At 40.0% G+C, this 20,969-nt stretch overlaps 1 protein-coding gene across 4 annotated transcripts in view; it reads right to left on the bottom strand.

The window, feature by feature from the left end:
- Positions 1 to 20,969, bottom strand: part of LOC106648159 (atrial natriuretic peptide receptor 1) — a 68,749-nt gene that overhangs the window by 13,055 nt on the left and 34,725 nt on the right. For 3 of the 4 annotated variants that reach the window (XR_002763446.1, XM_023458674.1, XM_014364842.2), the window contains 10 exons: positions 20,426 to 20,564; positions 19,870 to 19,951; positions 14,991 to 15,129; positions 13,959 to 14,036; positions 13,058 to 13,135; positions 12,813 to 12,917; positions 11,576 to 11,822; positions 11,009 to 11,167; positions 1,977 to 2,053; positions 1,802 to 1,893 (listed from right to left, as the gene is read on the bottom strand). Coding sequence is in view for 3 of the 4 variants with exons in the window: in XM_023458674.1 (XP_023314442.1) it covers positions 1,802 to 1,893; positions 1,977 to 2,053; positions 11,009 to 11,167; positions 11,576 to 11,822; positions 12,813 to 12,917; positions 13,058 to 13,135; positions 13,959 to 14,036; positions 14,991 to 15,129; positions 19,870 to 19,951; positions 20,426 to 20,564 (1,196 nt within the window). In the remaining variant the exon portion in view is untranslated. The remainder of the gene's footprint in view (positions 1 to 1,801; positions 1,894 to 1,976; positions 2,054 to 11,008; positions 11,168 to 11,575; positions 11,823 to 12,812; positions 12,918 to 13,057; positions 13,136 to 13,958; positions 14,037 to 14,990; positions 15,130 to 19,869; positions 19,952 to 20,425; positions 20,565 to 20,969) is intronic. The other variant, XM_023458675.1, reaches the window with a different exon arrangement.

The following is a 20,969-nucleotide window of genomic DNA, read 5'->3' as shown; positions in this document are numbered from 1 at the left end:
TGCCGTGTATATAAGCTTTGTGTGCGCCGCACGGTGTAGCGTGTTTTCATTTCGAGTGAGCTTGCATAATTCCGACTGATTAATGACGGATACGCGAGCTCGAGCGCTAAATCGTTCTTTTAATTTTACGAGATATAATAAATTTAAGCCTTGTAGGGCAATTGCACGAGCTACGAGGGAACTTTTGCTTTGAGCCTAGACGAAAGGGCCAAAATTGAATTACGCAGGACGTCGGATAGGAGTCACTTAAGCGTCGTAAAGCTGGTCTCCTTTGTCAGAGGCACTGAAAATGAGGCATGTTCCAGAGATCATATAAAAGGCCCACATTTGTATGAATTGACCACATAATTACTTTTTGGGGCTTAACTATATCAAAATCCAGCCCAAGGAATGATGGATGTTTCAACTTCTACGCCAGAGTACGCGAACGATGTATTTGAAAAAGACATGAGACAGAGTGAGTTACAGAAGCATGCATTGCGGAAAGACTCTTTTCAATCGATTCATTCCCTTCGATAAATTGACGATTGAAGAATGATAAAATAAGAGATATATCTATATCAAAACGGAAATTCCTTTTCACGGATTATCATAACCCCAATTGCGCTTGAATAGATTTATATATTCTTTTCAGTCGTAGTTCCATCGAACGTGGGCGCATGACGCTAATGAACCGATTACAAATGGAGGCAGATGATCGATATAAATGGAAGATAAAAATAAAAAGTTTATCCAAGCTTGAAAAAAACCTCTCTTCTTTTCTCGAAAAGTCCGAAATGCCGCACCTCAAATTTGTCTACTCAAAAAAAAAGAGGAAGCTGACAATAGCTCATTTTAGTCAGATGCGAGCTTTAGTAAAGGAAAAAAAATACTTGGCTCGAATAATCCAAAATGAAATTTCCATAGCATTCTAACTTCGTCAAAAACTGTGCTGAATTCATGCAAGTGAGAGAGCATAAAAAAATAATAAAATTTATCGCCAGAATGAAATCAACTTTTGCGCTCGCCTAGCATGTCTTTTTCATTTTCTACAAGCTAGCAATAATCTTTTTTTCAAATATTGTTTTCCTGCAGCGAGGTGAGAGGACGACGACGTCAACGATGCTTGGATTGCACTTGTGCAGTAGCAGCAGCAGCAGCAGCAGGGAAGAGAGCGGATCGATAGCTGCGAGGCGCGCGCGCGGGAAATATGCCAATATCAGAGGTGGCTGACCGGCCGACCGAAGAAAGCTCTTGGAGCTGCGTCGCACCTTGTGTCGATTATCAAGTACAGCGACGAATGAGAATCACGTGCAGATTCTTTAATTTTCACGGCATGAACGCGAGAGTTTATCTGAATAGCTGCGAGACTTTAAATGCTCTAAAAGCCATTTTACAGCCGAACGCGTGCCGTGTTATTACTTATTTTCCTTTTATACTTTTACGCTAAAAAGGCGTCGAGACTTCGATGAAGACTGGCGCTCGAGCTTTTCCGAAGCTTTTATGAATAAATCATAACAGTTTACGAGGATCCGACGAGGCTCGAAAAAAGTTTCTCAGAAATTACACCGAAAATTCATCTTTATTCCGCCGAGGTCCTTTCATAATTCACTCCTTTTCTGAGAAAGAGAGATGAAAGTCATATTCCAGGAAAAAACTTTGAGCAGTCGTCCAATTTCGTCGAATTTACACCTATGACTATTTTCGTCCCCACGACTTTGAAAAACTAGGTCGCATTCGATCGAAGCGTGAAACTCGCCTCTCTCCCTCTCTTGTGCGCGCGAGAGTAATATCGAGTTTCTAGAATTCGTGGAATGCTTACTTGTTGATTTTACGGACGATCTCTTTGAGTCCCGCGAAATCGGGTCGTCCTGCTGGATCCTCGCCCCAACATCGGTCTATCAGCGAAGCAACCTGAAAGAAGCGAGCATACGTGTACGATTAGTCGCAGTGCGAAATAATCCGAGGGATAATCAGAAAATTTCAGAAAAACTTACCTCTTCGTCGACGGAAGTATCATCGACGAAAGGTCTTAGCGGAGATCCACCACCCCTTCGTACTCCATCGACGATTTCTGAAAGCAAAGAAAACAAGCAAGTGAGAATCCATGAGTCACGTAAGGAAAAAACTTTTTATAAGCCGTCGATCGAAGTTATTTAATCAAGCGATGACAATTTTATAGCCATCTCAAGTTTTCTCGACGATTACCCCCTTGCGTAAGAAAAAAAAAATAACATCGTTAGAGAGCCCCGCGCGCACGAGGATCGGCAGAGCTATTAGCTCTCGTTTCATTCCGAGTGCGTCGAGTCGCGTATGCAAGCCTCGCTCGCGCGCGTGTATCCATTATACACTTGACACACAAAATTCCCTCCAGCCGAGCATCCAACTGAGTTATATTCACATAAACAAGTTAAGACGTCGATCTACACACACACCCATATACACGCAGCTCTTGGCGTAATTGCGCGTCGGCTTTCACGAGTGCGCTCGCACGCACACTCGCAAGCCCGCGCGCTGTGCCGCTGCACCTGAAAATTCACGATCGGAAGCTCGTGTCTGGCGTGATTTTCGACCTTAATCCGTACTCGAGAGATTGAACGATAAAATATTCGTCAGCCGGTCGTAGATGGAGATTCGTTAAAATTTACCGTTTCGACAAGCTTATGAGCTCTGACGTGTACCTACGGTACACACATGTAGGTCGATGCGAGAGGGCCTGCTTAAGCTCTCGCATATCTCATCGTCATCAACGCTGCCACTTGATTATCAATTAACGCTTTTGCGACGCGTCAAATTCTTGCCAGGCGAGATCGCGTATCTACGCCTGCAGCAGCAGCCACTAATGGAATCGTAACGCGTGCACAGCAACGTGCCTGCAAACACCGCTTCTTCCACTTTTCCCCTCAAATTAGATGAAGTAGTCGCATGTACGGTTACTTCGATGCGACTAAAAAAATTCATCGTCTAAGTGACTTGGACATCTCTTCTTTCGACACTGAAGCTGTCCACTGAGTGCACTCCCAGAAGATGTTTTTTTTTGTTTGTACAGTTGCGTTGAGCTAATCAACCTCGATGTACTATAATTCATATTACGCTACGGCAAAAAAACCAGTGCCATTTTTCCGTTAAAAAAACAACACTTCCACGTGCAGCACATATAAAACTTTTCAGATCGCGAGCCCGAAATACTCACTTCTTTGTTTTTCGTTCGCCCACAAAACGATTTGCAAAAATTGTGTACTGCTCTCTCGCGCGAATATAGCATTATAAAAAAGATGCGACTTAATGGTTCTTTTATGTTGATTCTTGAAACGATAAAATTCAACCCGTGGTCGAAGTGGTATATAATAAATGTACGATATGTGTCTACCGATCCTTGCAGACCCGATACCCCGCACAATTTTTCTCCGAATGATAGATATGAATTCAAAATCGTACACGTACTTTTCCAATTTATATGCTGGTCGATTCTAGACTATGGCTAGAAATTAAGATCTCCCATTGAAATCGGCGCCCAGCTGCCACTCAATCGTCGCCATCACTCTACCACTATCGACTCAAGCCCTCTCGAACAATATATAATACCATGACCTACATAAAATGTGTTTGTGAGTATGTAGGCATCAAAAACAGACACGCGTGCCTGCCATTATATACATCCAGAGACATCGCCATCCTGTGTTAGAGAGAGACTATGTTATCGAACTTTCAATGTTTTGCGAGCTTTTCTCCCTATTCTAAATACGCAAAGTACGTCGCGTATGTGTAATAACGCGATGTATAGTTATTCACTACTCGAAAGCAACACAGCCGATTTTGTTATCGACAGCTCAAAGTGGCGTATTATATTCTCATTCTCTTTTTTACCCTTTGTCCAATACACGCCAATTTCCACATAGTAAGCTACACCTCCTTCCATCTCACACCCTTATTTGTTTTGCAGCAATATCAAAGGGTCGGCATGCTTCTTTTTTTATCCCTTGACGCTTGTTTACTGATTTTTACTACTGCCACAAGCCATACCAAGGCTTTTTCTTTCCACGTGCTGTCGTAACTCAAGCGCTGACGTTATTCCAGAATATAACGACGCATTTGTTTCGTCACACGAAAACTGACACCTGACGTGAATGCGTAAAGAAGCTACAATTCTGTCGAGATGGACAGGGTGAAAATCTCTGAGAAATAAGAGTTGCGAAGACTAAGTAAATAGTGAAATCGAAGAAGTCAAGCCAGATACAAAAGCAATTATTGTTTTTCCGGGGCAAATAAGCGCAAAAGCCCAGGAGCAAGTGCCTGACTGTACATCGATCGTACTACTAGTCCATGAAAAATCATTCATTGGCAATCGTAAAAAGTTTTCGTACTACTCAAGCGAACAAATTGTTTTTCTTTTTGTCCGATCCAACTTCTGTCGAAGTTTATATGCAACGTGTTTTTGAGGACGAAGTCTGCCAACGCCGCGCGATCGTTTCATTGCGATACAACCACATACATCCACACAAAAAGAAGCACATAATATGCTGCGATAATCTCAACGAGCGCGTAAAAAGTTTATACGCCGTTTTTACCCAATAAAGAATGTGGAATATTTTTCCCGTAAAAAAAAAGAAAAAAAGGAAGAAAAAAGAATGTAGCCCAAAGCTTGGTCGAGCCATAAAGTAAGCGGGGGGTCAACCTACTGTGCTGCTTGTAAAGATCCTCGAGGTAGCCGCTGCAGTGATCGCAGCTGAGGGTGCAGTGCGGTCGGCGCACCTCGAGCAGGGGGCTGACCGCCCGACGTGGACTGGTACCGCCGTCGGGGCTAGCCCCTTGCAGGGAGGGCAGCGCCAGGCTGCTCGTGCTCGAGGCGTTGCTACGCTCACCCATCTTGATCGTGTCCTTCTCCTTCGAATCTAGATGCTGCATCGTACTATATTTTTTTTTACTTTGGCTGATTCTAGGCTTTTTTGTTATGCGTTTTTATCGGAGGTTGCATCAAAATTACACCCTGCGCAAGTTGTTTGACAGGTTTTATGCATTCAAGTTTTCTTCTCTAGCTCGATTCCGCTTAACTCGTGTTTCTGGTCGAGCAAAAAATTAACTCGATATGTTTATCGCGCTGACCAGGCAGTGGGGCACGTGCACGTAAACGAGACGAATTGCCACTGCTACGAGCGAGAGATAAAATCATTAAAATTTATCGCGGTGATTACGCTACGTAAACGTATTTATCGCAGTAGTACAGATCGCTCTGCGTGGAGCCCTACTGCGAATACCGGTCAAAGGGGATATTATTCACCGTATCATAGTTATATGACACATGCACGAAATATTTTCCGAGGAACGTCAACATCCCGAGCGATAAATTTGATATCGTTTGGGTATAACGAAGGGAAAGAACGAGTGAAAGAGTAGCTTTGCACTACAGGGCGTTTTACACGAGAATATACAACTGGATTCTCGCGATTCGTCTACTTGCGCGTAGCATTTCGCCAAAGTATTATCCAGCTAATTACAAAATGCCCCGACAAAGCGCGTGTGTAAAATATTTACGGCTATCCTCCCATGACCTAATTAAGCGGCTATCCTCCTCCAGCGCTCGAGTGCAGCTGGATTTTCTGGCGCACGCAGTTCCCTACGTGTTCTTATATGGCTTGTTGCGAAGATAGCATTAGCGATAGCCGAGTGCGTTGCAGCTCCAGTCGCGCCACGCGTTCACGCACTCTTTATATTTTAGACAACGGGAAAATTCAAACAACGCGAAAAATGCGCTAAGCCGGAGAATTTAGCCGACGTGCGTACCGCAGCTTGCGCTTACTTTGCACGCGCTACATAATACCGTGAGGTATGCGCGCGCCGAGCTCGGCTAATAGCTATCTGCCGCGTACGGATAAAGCACGCAGCCCGAGTGTACACATACACGCATGCTTTTCTCTTCTGTCGGAACAAGGAAAAGGTAGTTATATTGCACGCGCGACTGGTTCTGGAAACGATGCTGTCAAAAGCTGCCGGAGATCAAATGAGCATCATGAGTTATTTCTTAATTTTGAGCCAAAGCTTCTGGCCAGTTCGGGCGACATTTTTTGTCTCGCGTTATAGGATAAATCGACGTCGGAATAAATAGTACCGAATAAAAGTCGCACAGGTGTACGCTTGTTACAATAAATCTTTACGCGCGGCACACGAAAACGTACGGCAGGGAGGACCAGAAAAAAAGGGGGGAGAGGGAGCAAAATATCAGGCGTGCAAGAGTGCGATCTATCTTCCGAAGGAAAACCTTTATAGCATAGCAGCATAGCAGAGAGAAAGAGAGATGGAGAAACAAGCAATGCACGCCATCAATTCAAATTATCCTGCTTCCTAGCTAGCTCTCTCGCTCTCCTTTTCTTCTCAACATTCTGCAGGTGAATTTTTTCATTGCAGCGTGCAGGTACAATATGTGTGTGCTTCTCTTTGACATACATGCTCATACACACGAGCGGGTGTACAAGTCAAGCTCGTTCTCTCTCTCTATCTCTCCTTCTCTCCTTCTCTCTCAGCCTTTGTACGCTCGATGCCGGTGTGTGCAGGCCGAGGTCGACCTACATAGCGGCAGCAGTAGCAGCATCGGTAAAGGAAACTCATATAACACGCAGAGAGATACTTGGAAACTTTTTTTCTTTCTCGTTCTTTCGTGCGTCTTGTGCATATAGGCAATCGATATATAACGTGTATAATTCGATACGTATGCAATGCACAAGTTTTCGTTATAGAGCCACTGTGACACGAGTCAATGTATATCATATATCACGCGTCGCAAGTCCAACTTTCGCCTCAAAGTTTTGATTACTACCTCGTCGTATGTCTCTGCTCGAGTTTGATTATTACTTTTATGCTTCATAAATTACTCTACAATTCGCGCTTTCGCTCGTCGATATGTAATAAGGCATTTTTCAGCGGGATAAATTGACAGCTCTTTTTTTTCATAAAGCGGCACTGGAGTTTTATTTTTTTGTACAAACAAATCTCCATTAGTTCCGTAGACCAAAAAAAAGTAGTTCAAGCAACAAAGCGAAACATCCGGTAAAGGCTTTTTACGCGAGTGTGGCGCTGACAAAAGCTAAAACTCGACGAAGCGCGAAATAAGTTCGGAACGTATTACTTGACTTGGGCAAAAAGTAAGTATATATTCTTGAACAATTTTGAGCATATGGTAGAGAGCTGCGTAAATATTTTTTTTTTTTTTTTTTTTTTAAAGAACGAAGCCCGTTGAATGCACGTCGGATATGAACGTCTGGAAACAAAAAAGTCTGAAAGAGCTTTTCGCGATCTCGCTCGAGTTCGATGAACTCTAATGTATCGCCCGATATAAAACTAGAGAGCGCAAAGTTTTATATGCTCCTTTGCTCGCAGAGAGTCGCAGGAAAAGCTCAAGGGTCGATACATCGAAACGTGACCAAATTTAGTCGTACGACAATTTCATTTGAAGTATCCATTGGATTCTGCGTCATATCGATTCACGATTATTTGAATATAAGTTCGAATCTGGGGATGGATATTATCGCTGGAAAATAGGTAGTTAACGAGAAAGATAAATGATTAATCCGCTTGAATATTTCATGCGTAGAGAACTTTGATTTCCATAAACTTGAATGCATAAAGCCTCGCGCTCTAAATTCTATACGCCACTTTAAAAAAATAATCCTTTAAAACCACAAAAAACCTTTTGAAATCACACGCAATAATCAGCACTATACGATATCACTGCACCACTTTATAAGCACTCAACGGAAAAAAGTTTATGTACTCGACTCGAATACTTTACAAGTACTTTGTATATATACGAATAATAAATATTCCAGGTGCGTGTGATGCAGACCCGATGTTTATGTATACTCGGCGCGGGGCAAAAAGATACAGGATATGTGTGCGGACCAGCAGGCGCGTAAGCTTCGACTGAAAGCAGCTTTCCCGGCTTTTCTGGGGGACGGCTCGAGTGCGCACTTGTGCACCACCGGTTTCACGCGCCCACCACTTTTTGGATCGATTTCGATCGCGACAGGATAACTCGCTCGATCGGTATCGCAGCTCAGGGGGATGAAGTTGCGGCCACGGGTGAGGTAGATAACACCACGAGCTTTCGAGAGTGCGCAGTTAAGGGTTGGTAAGCGTTCCGTCGGTAAAAACATTTTCTTGCTTCGGCCGATGATAAAACTCTCGACTACTGGGCAAGGATAACGTCGCTGGCTCGTCTTCCTTTATAGAAAATTGATTTAGTGTTGTCTTACTATTATTTCAAAAGAATAATGCAATTTTTGTGCCACTGATTTGGCGATGTGATAAAAGTCTTGATACGTAACATAAGTCTTGCACAATCCGATGTGAGATTTGCCTCGATATGAAAAAAACGCTTACGTAAACACATCGGATATTCTTATGTAATTCTTTGCATAAAATACTGTATGTATGTACGTTTGAAAAATGTTAAAGAAGCATTTATACGATAAGTTCAAGTTTTCTCGTTTCTACCTGTGAGCTTGAAGCTACCCCATACACTATGCACACATTGACAGATAATCTTACGAGTAAAATATGAAAAAAATCCTTCGATCCAAACAACGCGAATCCCCGCAGTGAATATCGTTTCGAAAAAGACTCGAACGCGATTTAAATTCATAAGTTTGATAGCACCCACCAAAGCAGTTATGGCTCTGGAAAAAAAATAACGCGCGCAGTCGCTGTATATAAAGTCGCGCAAAAAAAGTTAATCGCCGTATCTATACCGTACGCGTGTTTGCACTTGCTGTAAAGCCGAGAGAGCATCTCGCGCATACACACGCATCGGAGTTGCATTTGCGCGCGCGAGTTTTGTGCCAGAAGTAGCGCAAAAAAGTTTATCGCCGCGCACTTCAGCCACAAGCGCCGGTGGCACGTTTGGAGCATCGTCATAAGCACATGCATGGGATTCTTTTCACTTATTTGTAGTCATAACTTTGTGCCTTGAAATACGCTCGACTGTATATTTACGCCGATGTGAATTCGCATTGTGCATTTCAATGTACGACGCAAATTACGCTCGCTGGCTTTTAATAGGTGCATCATGCATAACTCAAGGAAGTTGATTTATTTCGTAGAAATTTTTTTTTCTCTCTCTTATTTAGACTCCTTCTTAGAAGGGCCTACAGGAGGCTTAGAGCCTATAATTTTTTTTTAAATTTCGAAAATTTATAAGCTCCGATGGATCATAATATTCGAGAAAAACAAGTAAGTGCTATTGCTTGAGAGATAGGGTTTGCGTAGGCATAATTGTATTTTGACCTTCGAACTGAATGAACAACTATACACTTGACAAAGCATACTCGATGACTAATTACATCGAACGAATACACCCAGTTAAACGTGCATCGACCTCACAGGAAAAATTGTGAGAGTGAAAAGATGAACGCGTCTGACCAAACTCAGTCCGTGACTACTAGATTGTCATTTGCACGAAAATTACGAAGCATAATACACAAATAAATGCCAAGGCAAATTTTACGATTGGCCCATACGCACTCTAAATACGACATTTCGCTTTGATATTACAAAATACTTGCTGCAACTGCAACCGGGGGATGAGTCGCATTAGCAAAAAGCAGAAGCTCTTTGACTGCCTTAAGCTAAAATTTCAATATGAAAATTAGTCCGGATGAGCATAAATAGCTCCGACTCTCGGCAAATATATACACGCTGCATAACCGAAGCCAATGGCAGTCGAGCTGAGACTCGAGCTTTCGAGCGATTTATTCCGCTTCTGTTATAAGCAGCAGAGAAGAGAATAAAGGAGCTGAAGAGAGCAAGAGAGAGGAAAAGAGAGAGTGAAACCAGAGAGAGTTGGAGCAGTATCATAGAAAAGAGCAATTTTTTGTATCTCTACATAGTATTGCAACACGGTGAGAATTTCAAGTTTGGCTGTATAGTACGCGCGCCCGCGCGTGGCCACTCGTTTGTTCTTCAACTCTTTTTCACTTTTTTTTTTCAAGCCGAATATGCGCGCCCAGGCACACGCCAGCTGTTTACGATACAGCAGCCCAAGCGAGAGACAAAAGTTCGACTGTCTGACATGCATACTCGAGGATTTTACAGTTTTTTTATTTTTTATTTTTTTTTTTTTTTGTTCACGGCAGAAACACACGTTGGACACATAATTACGCACACGAGTGTGATGAAGAAAAAAAATTGTGCACGGCGAAATATTCATGATCGCATTATAAATGCACGCGCACGCGCTTTATTAGCCGCATAGGTACATACATATACTCGCTCCTTAGAAAATTCCGCATCTCTTCAGCACTTCAGGTCAGAGGTGATTAATTTTTTTCCCGTTCCTTTTTAGCGCGGCAAAATTTAAATTTGTTTCGTGTGCCAATCCGTCCGTGAAGTGATTTATCACGTCTGAATTTAATTCCTTTTCTTTTTTTTTACGATTCATAAATTTTTTTTTTTGTGGGCAGAGAATACTCGGGTAATTCAACAATGAATAATACAAGAGAGAAAATTAATCCGTAAGCTCGTTTCTGAGAAAAAAAATTTCGCAAAATCGTAATGCATTTGTGGCATGCTACGCTCGCTCGGTTTTTTCTCGATAGAGCGTTAAATTCGAGAGCCAGAAAAATCGCCCGCCCGCAATCTGTCAGAATTTTATATCCCATTATGAATTTGAATTCCGACTCTTTCGAGTGCCGCGTGTATACTTGAGCAACAATATGCATACATATCTAGGTTCAGCGTCGTGGCTGTACCTTTTTGCTTTCAAGAAAACTCTCGCGTTTCAAACTGTACACACAGTAGAGTGCACAGGGAGAATTGAGATAAGAAGAAAATATATTTACTTCAAATTTTACACATTCAAGCGGTGACGTCGGAACAGAGACGTGTTTCTTGAAATATTCTTTATGTGCTACTGCCTTTTTTTCCCTAACATATATATCGACTATATGGCTGGCTCACTGATACTCTTGTCTCAAACATATGTATATTTAAAGGGGTAAAAAATCAGGCGTTACTGCACGAAAGAAAAAAAAACACTTACCCTGGGGGGTAAGATGATTCCCTGGGCCGAGGTAAAACGGACCCTGGCGCATCTCGATCTCGTGCACGATTATGGCGAAGCTGTAGACATCGGCCTTCTGGGTGCCCTCGGCCGGGCGACGCTCCATTCGCAGCAGTTCCGGCGCCGTCCACAATTGCTCTGTGAATCGAGAAAACAGACACGTTGGAACGTCAACAAAGATCAAATTTTCAAGATTATAACACGAGGAAGAGCCTCGGCAGCTCGAGAGCAGCAGCGACAGCTGTCGTTGTCGTCGTCGTCGTATCTAACGTCAGAAGTTTTCGTCTATACGCAAGCTCGTTAAATTGTAATCAAAGTCTGACCCGCTGCACGAGCCAACCCTGCGCGCCATGAATTTATATCGAGTCGCACATACATTCCCGAGGCAAGTTCTCGGGATAATTGGGCTAACTTGCGTGCAACGTACGAGGTGTCGTCGTCGTCGTCGTCGAGTTGCTTTACGTATACACACGAGTATGACAAAGAATCTTCTTCTCGCGCCCGAGTTTGGATAATTTCAACGCTAGATATATGTATGCTACTCACTCCTCCAGTAAGCGTAGCTATCGCGATCCTCCTCGGGGTCGAGATAATGCGGCATTCTCAGCTCGTGCAGTCCAAAGTCCGCTATTTTGAGGACGAATCTCGAATCCACGAGGCAATTGGTCGATTTGAGATTGCCGTGGCTACGGATCTCCGAGGCATGCAGGTAGCCCATACCGCGCACTATATCGTGGATCAATGAGCCACGGAACACTCGGTCGAGCTTCATCTGCCCGTTTTCCAATATGTCCTGAGTGCGCAGAAAAAAAGGAAGAAATTATGAGCAAAAACTCGTATGGAACTGAGACACATATGAATTTCATTGCGAAGGGAAATTGCCTGCCGCTGAAAGATAAAAGTATGAAATAATGTCAACAGTGTGGAAATTTCGTATTCAGAGCGCGTAAGTCAACAGGTATGTGCAATCGATAAGATATTACGATTCCACTGTTTCGCAATTTCATACTTTCATATTCATTCGTTTTCACTATCTATGCATGACGTCTTAAACGTTTTTCAGACGAAATTATAGGTTTGTTTAAATAGATAGCATCTGTCCTTCTGCAGTCAACTTTTTGAACAAACCTGTAGCGTATACATCAGTGGCATTTCAACCTTTTTATTTCAGCGTCTCTCTTGTATTTATATATTTTTTTTTTCGTTTCGGTCGTTCCCTCCTTTTTTCTACCTCTATTTTTTTTCTTCCACGAGCTCAACTTCGTCTTTTAGCATTGTGTCTACTTTCTTTCTGGCTTATATCGTTTTAACTCGACATTGAATTGTTGACTGGGTTCAGCGGGAAATACACGTAGTCGTGCTCGCGATACTCTGCACGCAACGAAGCTCGGGGTTCCACTTCTCACACCCAGAGCTATAATAACTTGAGTAATTTACCCCGGCGAAGCTTTCCTTTTTTATTTTGTGAGAATAAATCGACGAGTATTATCCTGATACAAATGTGCATCGAGCAATTTCGTGGGCTTGCTCTTTGCTCTCGCGCTGCTCTACGGAATTTAATTCCAGAAACACTGTAGAGGAATCAAGCCCGAAAATACTTGAAATAATTATCATTTTCTCAACTATAATTAGATTTTAAAGTAAAGATTTCCTTTGCTAGAGGTGTTATTTATATATTTAATTTAAATTAAAGAAAAAAAAATTTAAAAAGTAAATTAGCCGAATTGCGCGCAGCGTCGTCAGAGTGAGAGTCAGAAGTAAGATGAAACTATGCAATACTAACCTGAAGCGAGCCCCTGGGACAATATTCGGTAAGCAGACAACAATGAGGAAAGTCAACACAAGCTCCATAAAATTTCACCAAATGATCGTGTTGCAGGTCCTTCATCTACATTCATCACGCAGTAGTCCAGGTGCGATGTTACGTGCGTACACGAGCATAAAGTCGTAAAATTATTTATCTCCCGCACAAATGCTTATATATTTGTGTTGAAATCATTTTTAATGGTATAAAAAATAAGTGCGTACCCTCTTAAGCTCGAGTAGCAGGGGCCTTGATAAATCTACTTTATTTCCAGGAATCGGCTTAATGGCTACTTTCATATTCTGCAAAAAATATCTCATAAATATTTATGTTTAAGGTATTATCAGATACTTTGATCGACACAACAGTAACTGCAGCTTTTTTGTAAAAAAGACGAACAAATAAAAGTATAAATAAAAAAAAAATAGAACCGACGTGTTGTGACCAGATTACCGATACACAAACACGCGCGCAGATATGCTAACCCCAGCATTCAACTGTTTGAACGGAACAGCGGCTGCGTTATAAGCTTTCTCTCGTACCAACGCTCTATGTGCATCCATATTCATAGTTGCAAAAAAGCAGCATAAGCTTCAGTCTTGCTTGACAAAAAAATATACAAATACCAAAAAAAATGTCCGAGAACGTGCAATGCTCAAATTTCCAGCTAATATTCACAGAAAAGAAGATTTTAACGAAAAATATTTTTCCAAAAGTGTTCTATATCTAAAAAGCGTCTATTTCTCATATCTCGATATTTGGTTGTTGTGATTGCGTAACACAACTTTCGAGTGCAAGACGAAACTTTCGGCGGTGCCGCTATCCTCACCGGTCAAGCGCAACGATCAAAGAAGACACTATACTGCGGAAAGCAAACTTGCACTCGATCAAGTAAATGAACTTTGGCTTTATATATGCATGCACAAAACTATTAATGAAGCAAGCCGCAGAGACTGCATAAGACCAGGACATTAAGAGCATTATTTTTGCTATCATCGTGCACGTAAAGAGAAGCATGAGATGAGGAAGAGAAAAGGCGCATCACTTAAAAGTGAACAAAAGCCGCCGTGGCACAAAAAGACATCGCGTACACACACGCAGACATCGACTATATATAACACTTACTTTGTAGAAGCCCGTAGGTATGAAGGAGCGTCTGTCCACTCCGCCGTGAAGACTCACGTTATCCTCGGAATATATGCTCTGTAAAAAAAAGCAGCCCCAGAGTTTTCCTGATAAGGTAACGTCCTCTCGCATCCCGGAGATATTATCGGAGTGTGTCCCTTTCCCGCGCACGTTCACGTAAAATGCTCGTGAATCTTTCGCGGACACAAAGCTCGAAAGGAAACGACTTTTCTTTTAATTCCGATAACTAGGAGTCTCTTTTGGGTCTGGTTTACGAGGCGCTCGTGCGCTTGCTTTTTTCCGTTTTCTCAGGAACGACTAAAGTATTTATGGCAAATATTACGCACAATCTTTACTTTATATTTTTTCATGCTTACATGTGCATAACATATGGACTGTATCAGGTGAAGCGTGATAAGTCAAAAAATGATTCACGTATACCATACATTTATGTGCATTTTAATTTGCGACCAAGATAAAATGTCTATGTTGTTTAGTGCTTCAAATGCTATACAGCATTGGTTTTTGTGAGTTTGTTTTAAAAAAATTTCTTTTTTCCTTTTACTGAATAAAAATTTATTTTGCGGTTTTACTCTTCGTTTTCGAATTAATTTTAAATTCCTCGACCATTTTTGACTTATCGCACTTTACGATACTAAACCACGCAGCAAGCACAACAACGTACGCGTTTCCGGAATAACACTACCCCGTGAGCGTTTAGATAGGGAGAAATATGTGTTTTTAAATTAAAATTAACAACGCTGACAGTGTTTTATGTTACAGCTTAAGTTCGTCCCACCATCCCTGCTTTGGCTAGCTAATGAACACACGAGAGAACAGCGATAATAGCGTCGTCGAGCATTAAGCCAGAGAACATCGCGTCTTCGGAACTCGTAATTATTTTGTCTCCTGCGAGTGTCCTGTGAATTTGCGAGGCCGCGCGTTATTAAAAACTTTTTGATTTTCATGCAAAGAGACATCTTTACTTTTTGCGCATCCGACGAGCATAATATAAACACGGGAAAATTTTACCAGTTGACTGCCTCGCTGTTTGTTGGGCGCCAAAGAGTACGTGGATCCGGCTTTGAGCCTGCCGTTCGGTATCACAATGACGTCCTCCCAGTGCACCTTCCACGTCATTGAGGCTATTTCCGCTTCCAGTTTGTAGTGCCTGTAAAAAAGGTCGTATCAATGTGCATTGCTTTGCGGAAGACAAAATATATGTTATACTTAAAAACCATCAAACGCTAGTTAACTTTGTAAAATAGAAAAGGAATTGGAAAAGTTTGATCTTGGACTAAACTGGCGCTGGTAAGATTATAAAGCAAAAGAAACGCAAGCCAACGACGAATTTTCGTTTCTCTGATTAGGGCAAATTGTCATTCGAATGAAAAGAAGAGGAAGAAGAAGAGACAAGTTTAGATTATGCAAATTGATGTATTATTATAGTAGAGCGTGAAGAGCTTATAACTGAAATTTATGCTCGTCAAGTCGAGCTTATTTTTTCCCCTTTACCACGAAAGCTTTAGTTAACATTAAAATACAGTATGAAACAAGTTCCCAAAATTAAGAATTAATTTGCTGCGAAATGGATGGGTTTTTCGGAGTTTGCCTTCGTTATATTTCGCTACACTTACTTTGAATTTAGATAAACTTTCTTTTCGAGGTAAATTCATAGTTACCCGTTTTGAAAAGTAATAGGCAAAAAAATCCATAAAAATGTAATCTTGTCTCGAGCTTGCATGAAATAATATGTAATTTGAGCTCAAAACCGTGTTGATTTTTTTTTATTTCGGTCCTTATACATATTATATACTTTTACATTTTATCTAAAACTGTAGGAAAGCAGTACCAAATTTTAAATTTACAAAAAACTCTTTTTTTTAAACTAAAGTCCTTTTGTAAACCGATTTGTATACGCAGCGACCCTCTTATGAAATTTCCATCTAAGAGCTTTATCTAATGGTAAGATGTGAGTAGCAGCAGTAACAGCAGCAGCCAGACAACCAAGAAGTAGAAAAATTCAATTTTTAAAGGACTAGAATCCTGCCAAGACGAATCCTGGCAACAAAGAGCACACACGGGAGAAAAAAAGGGCTCGCAAGAAGGCATAATATGAATACGCGCTCAAAATACCAAGAATTATTTCGTGAGTATAAACTATATTACATTCTCGAGCGCTTGATACACCTAAGGTTTCCTCTAAATTTTTCCCTTCGCTGTATATATACTTAAAGTAATTGCCGTGGCGCGATTTATGCTCTTCGCAGTGACAAACATTTATATACAATGATTTTAGAAGCTTTTTACTGCTATATGAAAATTCTTCTAAACCAAAAGCTTTTGAAGATAACCCTCCATTAGATCTTGCCTCTCAATGTACTCTGGTATTGTAGACATGTGAATTATTTATGAAAATTTAGTTTACATGAGGAAATATACCATTTACTAGGTACAATAACATTTAATAACTATTATTATTGTAATGATATGGCAACGCTTAATTTCAAATTTTATTCTGAAAATAATAATATTACATGAACATAGTACTGTAATATGCTGTTTGCCAAGCTTTGAGACAACGGTTCGTCTCATGAAAGTAATCATAAGCATGGCCTACTATGAATGTCAAACGCAAAATATTACATAGCTAAAATTCAAAATAAAATCGCAATGAAAATAATTAATTATTTAGTAATATAAAACATAAATTGAGCATAAATGATCGTCAACGGGAGTACAATCTGATCTAGCTGTGTTAACGAACACTATATGTAAATTTGTAAAGCTTATCTATGCATAGATTTTTACTCAAATAAGCTCTGAAACATGTGGTGTACAATGTACACCCTCACAGATACACAAGAGCACACAATCACGTTCACATATAATTGTGCTCGAATCCGACAAAAACGCCCAGATACATGGACCTGCATGTATAAGAACGATTGTGCATTTGAAATTGGAGGAACTTGGGATAAATATCATATACATATGAAAAAAGCTACTAGAAGGAATCTCCGCTTTTAGAGAAAAAATTTTCAAATAGAGAAGTAAATACACGCATGCGGAAGAGAAAACATTGATTTTTCCAAGTAAAAGGGAACTGGATTTATTTCACGAATTTTCTGACAAAGTTGCCTACGCAAACAAAATTTTTGCTCACCACATACTAAAATTGAAATTTATATATCTTCAATTATGAATCTAGATAAAATGTGATAAAAGTCGCTTTTTAACTACCTATCGCGCACAGCACTTATTTCATGAACTTTCCGCTGCGATCAAGTTACATCACCATCGATTACACTCAATAATAATTAAAAACGACACTTTAACTGTACTTCGATCCAATGAACGTCTTATTTAATAATGGACTCGCACCAATTTATTGTAATGGGATTTTACGCGGCAAAACTATCGATGAGAAGCAATTAGAGAATAATTTTGAATTGCATCACATTGATAAATTTCAATAAAAGTGTACAAGTTTATCCATCGTCAAATGAACTTTGCTTTCTTTTGATGAATATAATTGTACAGTTCATTGTAAGAGCAGTCAAAGAAACCTGCTTTGGGAGCAACATGCTTAATAAATGTTGTACTAAGAAAGTCCGTGTATAATAATAATAATAATAATAATAGTAATAATATATTTGCCAATTACGCCTTCTCAGTACAAAAATCATACAGAAAAGGACCTACAGACAGCGATAACGCCCGTACATAGGATTGGTCCAAACAATAAATAGAGATAATGAAGTATAATAAAAAAAATAATCGGAATAAATATCTAGATATTTTAATGCAAAATATTAATCTAGTTATAACGACATTTTATGAATGAGGTATCATCGAGGATAATTTCCATGCTCCAGTAGACATCAATAATTTTCATAGTTGTTAATTTATTTTATAAAATGTATTTTCAATAGTATTTTTTGCTAAAAACGATACATTTCTTGGAGAATATTTTTAATGAGTACTAAGTTAAAGTACATCCGTGCAAGATATTTTTTAATATTTCTTTAAATTATTATTATTTAATTTAAAAATATTGACATCGATTGGGTTGTTACATTTCCATCAACATTCTTCAAATAGTAATTCAAAATTTTCAAGAGCTAATTTTTTTTATTGCTTTTTCATAAGCAACATATTGTAATTGAAATTTTCATTAATGCAATGAAGATTCCAAGATGTACATTTAACGAGTTAATAAGTATTTGGTAAAGTTGGAAAATGTACAAAGCTTAAGAAATCAAGATTATTTATTTAGTTTGTAAAATAATAAATGTAAAAACGCAACTATAATACTATATTCTGGACACATCGATTATTTCTTATTAAATTTGGCAGTACATTTTTTTAAAACCGTAATAATTCAAAAAGATGAAAAAGTACATTCGAGTTCTTTCTCAACTGAACTATAAATCATGATGTCTCGTCAGAGCGTCGCCTTCGAGTCTTATTAACGTGCTAATAATGATACAACTTATGAATTATTGCATTAATAAAAAAATTTCAAAGCAAAGTGCAAATTTCTCGGATTCAACGAGTTAAGTATCTTTATTAACTGGGGAGGACTGAATTTAGTTGAAAATAATGTTCTCTTTGGAATTTCGCACGCAAAGCAATGATGTCTTGAAAAGTCGTTAAAATTTTTTTATCTATTTGATCAAAAGCGATACAACAGCATGAAGACCTCAAAAATTTAAATAGTCACGTCAACGTAATACGCTGTATAAACTCGTACATCAACATACTATATAAAATAAATACAAGAGTCAAGATATGGGAGCAGCTACGAGACAACGTATATTACACGCTTCTATCGTGCTGCATGTGTATAGCAGTGTGTTGTATACGAAGCTATATATACAGAAGCACGCAACTCTTCTCGTAAATCCTCGACCGTAAAACGGACAAGCTCGAATTATTATAGTTTATTCGAGAAAGGGGCTGAGGTTTATAACAATGGTCAGCGGATAACGATCCTTCGCGGCCTAGCCCATGTATAAAAAGTAAAATTCAAAGCTATATGCGGACGACTTGCCATGTGTGCATTAGAGCCGAATCAAATTAACGAAATTTTTAACCCTTGGCCATTTATTTTCAAGCCGAGTGGTTTAATGTTATCGGATGCGCACCATCTCGTGCAGTTCGGCTGAAATGTAAATTACTTTGACTCTCTCTCTTACTCTCGTAGCTCTTAAAAGCCCGTGAGCGCGTTGGATAAGAAAGTGAGAGAACAATAGTTAATTCTCAAGGGTTTGGAACTCGATTATATGAGCGCGCCGAAAACATAGAAAAGATTGTTCGATCGAGCAAAGTATGCCGGGTCAAACATCTTGATAACATATATTTCACGTCGAAACGTTTTACGGATGCACGCGATGATAAGTGTGAATATTATGTTGCTCAAAACATATATTATAGAATATTCTAGCTGGAAAATTTGAAAAGCTGTTCATGTCGTATATAAATCAGTTTTACAACTAACCCTCCAAACGCCGTGAAAAGCAATTTCCATTATTCCCTTTTCTCTGATTTCGATCGATCGACGGAAGGATTTGACATCGAGGTTTAAAAAAATAAAAAAGTTTCACGTCGTGAAACCCATGGTATTCCAACCACGCCGTATAAAGGAGAGAGAAACAGAGAGGAAAAAGGAGCGAAATGAGAGAGAGAAAGAGAGAGAGAAAGCTAAGGAAAAAACGAAGTCGCCGGCTAGACGCAAGTAGTATAGTCTCGTTCTGCAGCCGTACATGCTCGCGTGCCAGTAAGGGACAAAATTCACCTTCTATTTCAAGTCTCTATTTTACATCTCGCTGGAGCATAAAAAATTCAAAGTCGTGAAGTGCATCGCTAACAAATAAAAAAAAAAGAAAGAAAAGAAGTAAAGGCTTACCTGTGTATGAAGACCGCGGCAACGACGAGAAAGACGACGATCGAGCTGAGTACAATGGAGAGTATGGCGTAGCCCGGCAGTGCTAAAACGGGGATGAAACAAACGTTACACGCACGAATCATATTATTGATTCGCGAGGCTTGTGAGTGCCTATATAGCACGTAGGTGTCGGTAATTCGATTAATCTCCATTTGCCCGCGCCTAGTCAAAGAGAGAGTGCCAGACACGCAGCGTCGGGCTGTAACTCGCTTTTTTCATACAATCTTTTATTTTTTCATTGTTTTCGTTTCAATTAATACGGCAGCGATAATATTTTACAAAATATGTATATTCATCGGAATAATCTTGATAATAAAGAATGAAATATTTGTGTTGCTACGAAAGCTTTAGTCCCGAAATGAATTAATCGGCAGCCCGCCCACTGAAAAACTTTTTTATCGAAAATAAAATGCAAATAAAAAATAATTGACAGCACTCGACGACGGCTTAAATAGTAGTACACTCACACATACACACACACTTACACACACTCACAAAGAGAGAAGTTGCAACTCACAATTATCCGGGCAAAGCGATCCGTCGAAACCGCAGGTCGGCGTATCCGGTGGTGGCTCGAGCCGATCGCCCGACCAGTGTATCCTTTTACCCGGTATGTACTCCAGTGTCTTGTTAGCTCCGTAGTAGTTTGCAACAATCTATAATTGACGGTTCAAGAGAGGATGAAATGAAAATATTCAACGCGACTTTCTCGATCGTACTCGCAAACGAAATGAACGGGAACCGTACGTGCTACGTGTACGAAAACAAAAACGAATGATAGAGCTAATGTGTGGCTTCAAAAATTGTTCTCGCGTTGAATTGAAAAAAGTTTCTATTTTAAAAATGTAAAACGGTAAGCTCGATTGATTGCCACTCGAGAATTACGTATACCATTATTAACTCGATTAATCGTAAACAAGCAATAGTCGCGCTTAATCAAACAATCGATACCATTCATGTTATAGCGTAGCACATTATCTTATATTAGCTGTATCTCTTCAATGATGTAGCAAGAGTGAGAGAGAGAGATAGAGAGAGTGAGAGAGAGCGCAAAATTACTC

The sequence above is a fragment of the Trichogramma pretiosum genome, unplaced genomic scaffold (genome assembly GCF_000599845.2).
Source record: "Trichogramma pretiosum strain Unisexual culture from Peru unplaced genomic scaffold, Tpre_2.0 scaffold24, whole genome shotgun sequence".
NCBI lineage: Eukaryota > Metazoa > Arthropoda > Insecta > Hymenoptera > Trichogrammatidae > Trichogramma > Trichogramma pretiosum.
This window is presented reverse-complemented; position numbering and strand designations above follow the sequence as displayed.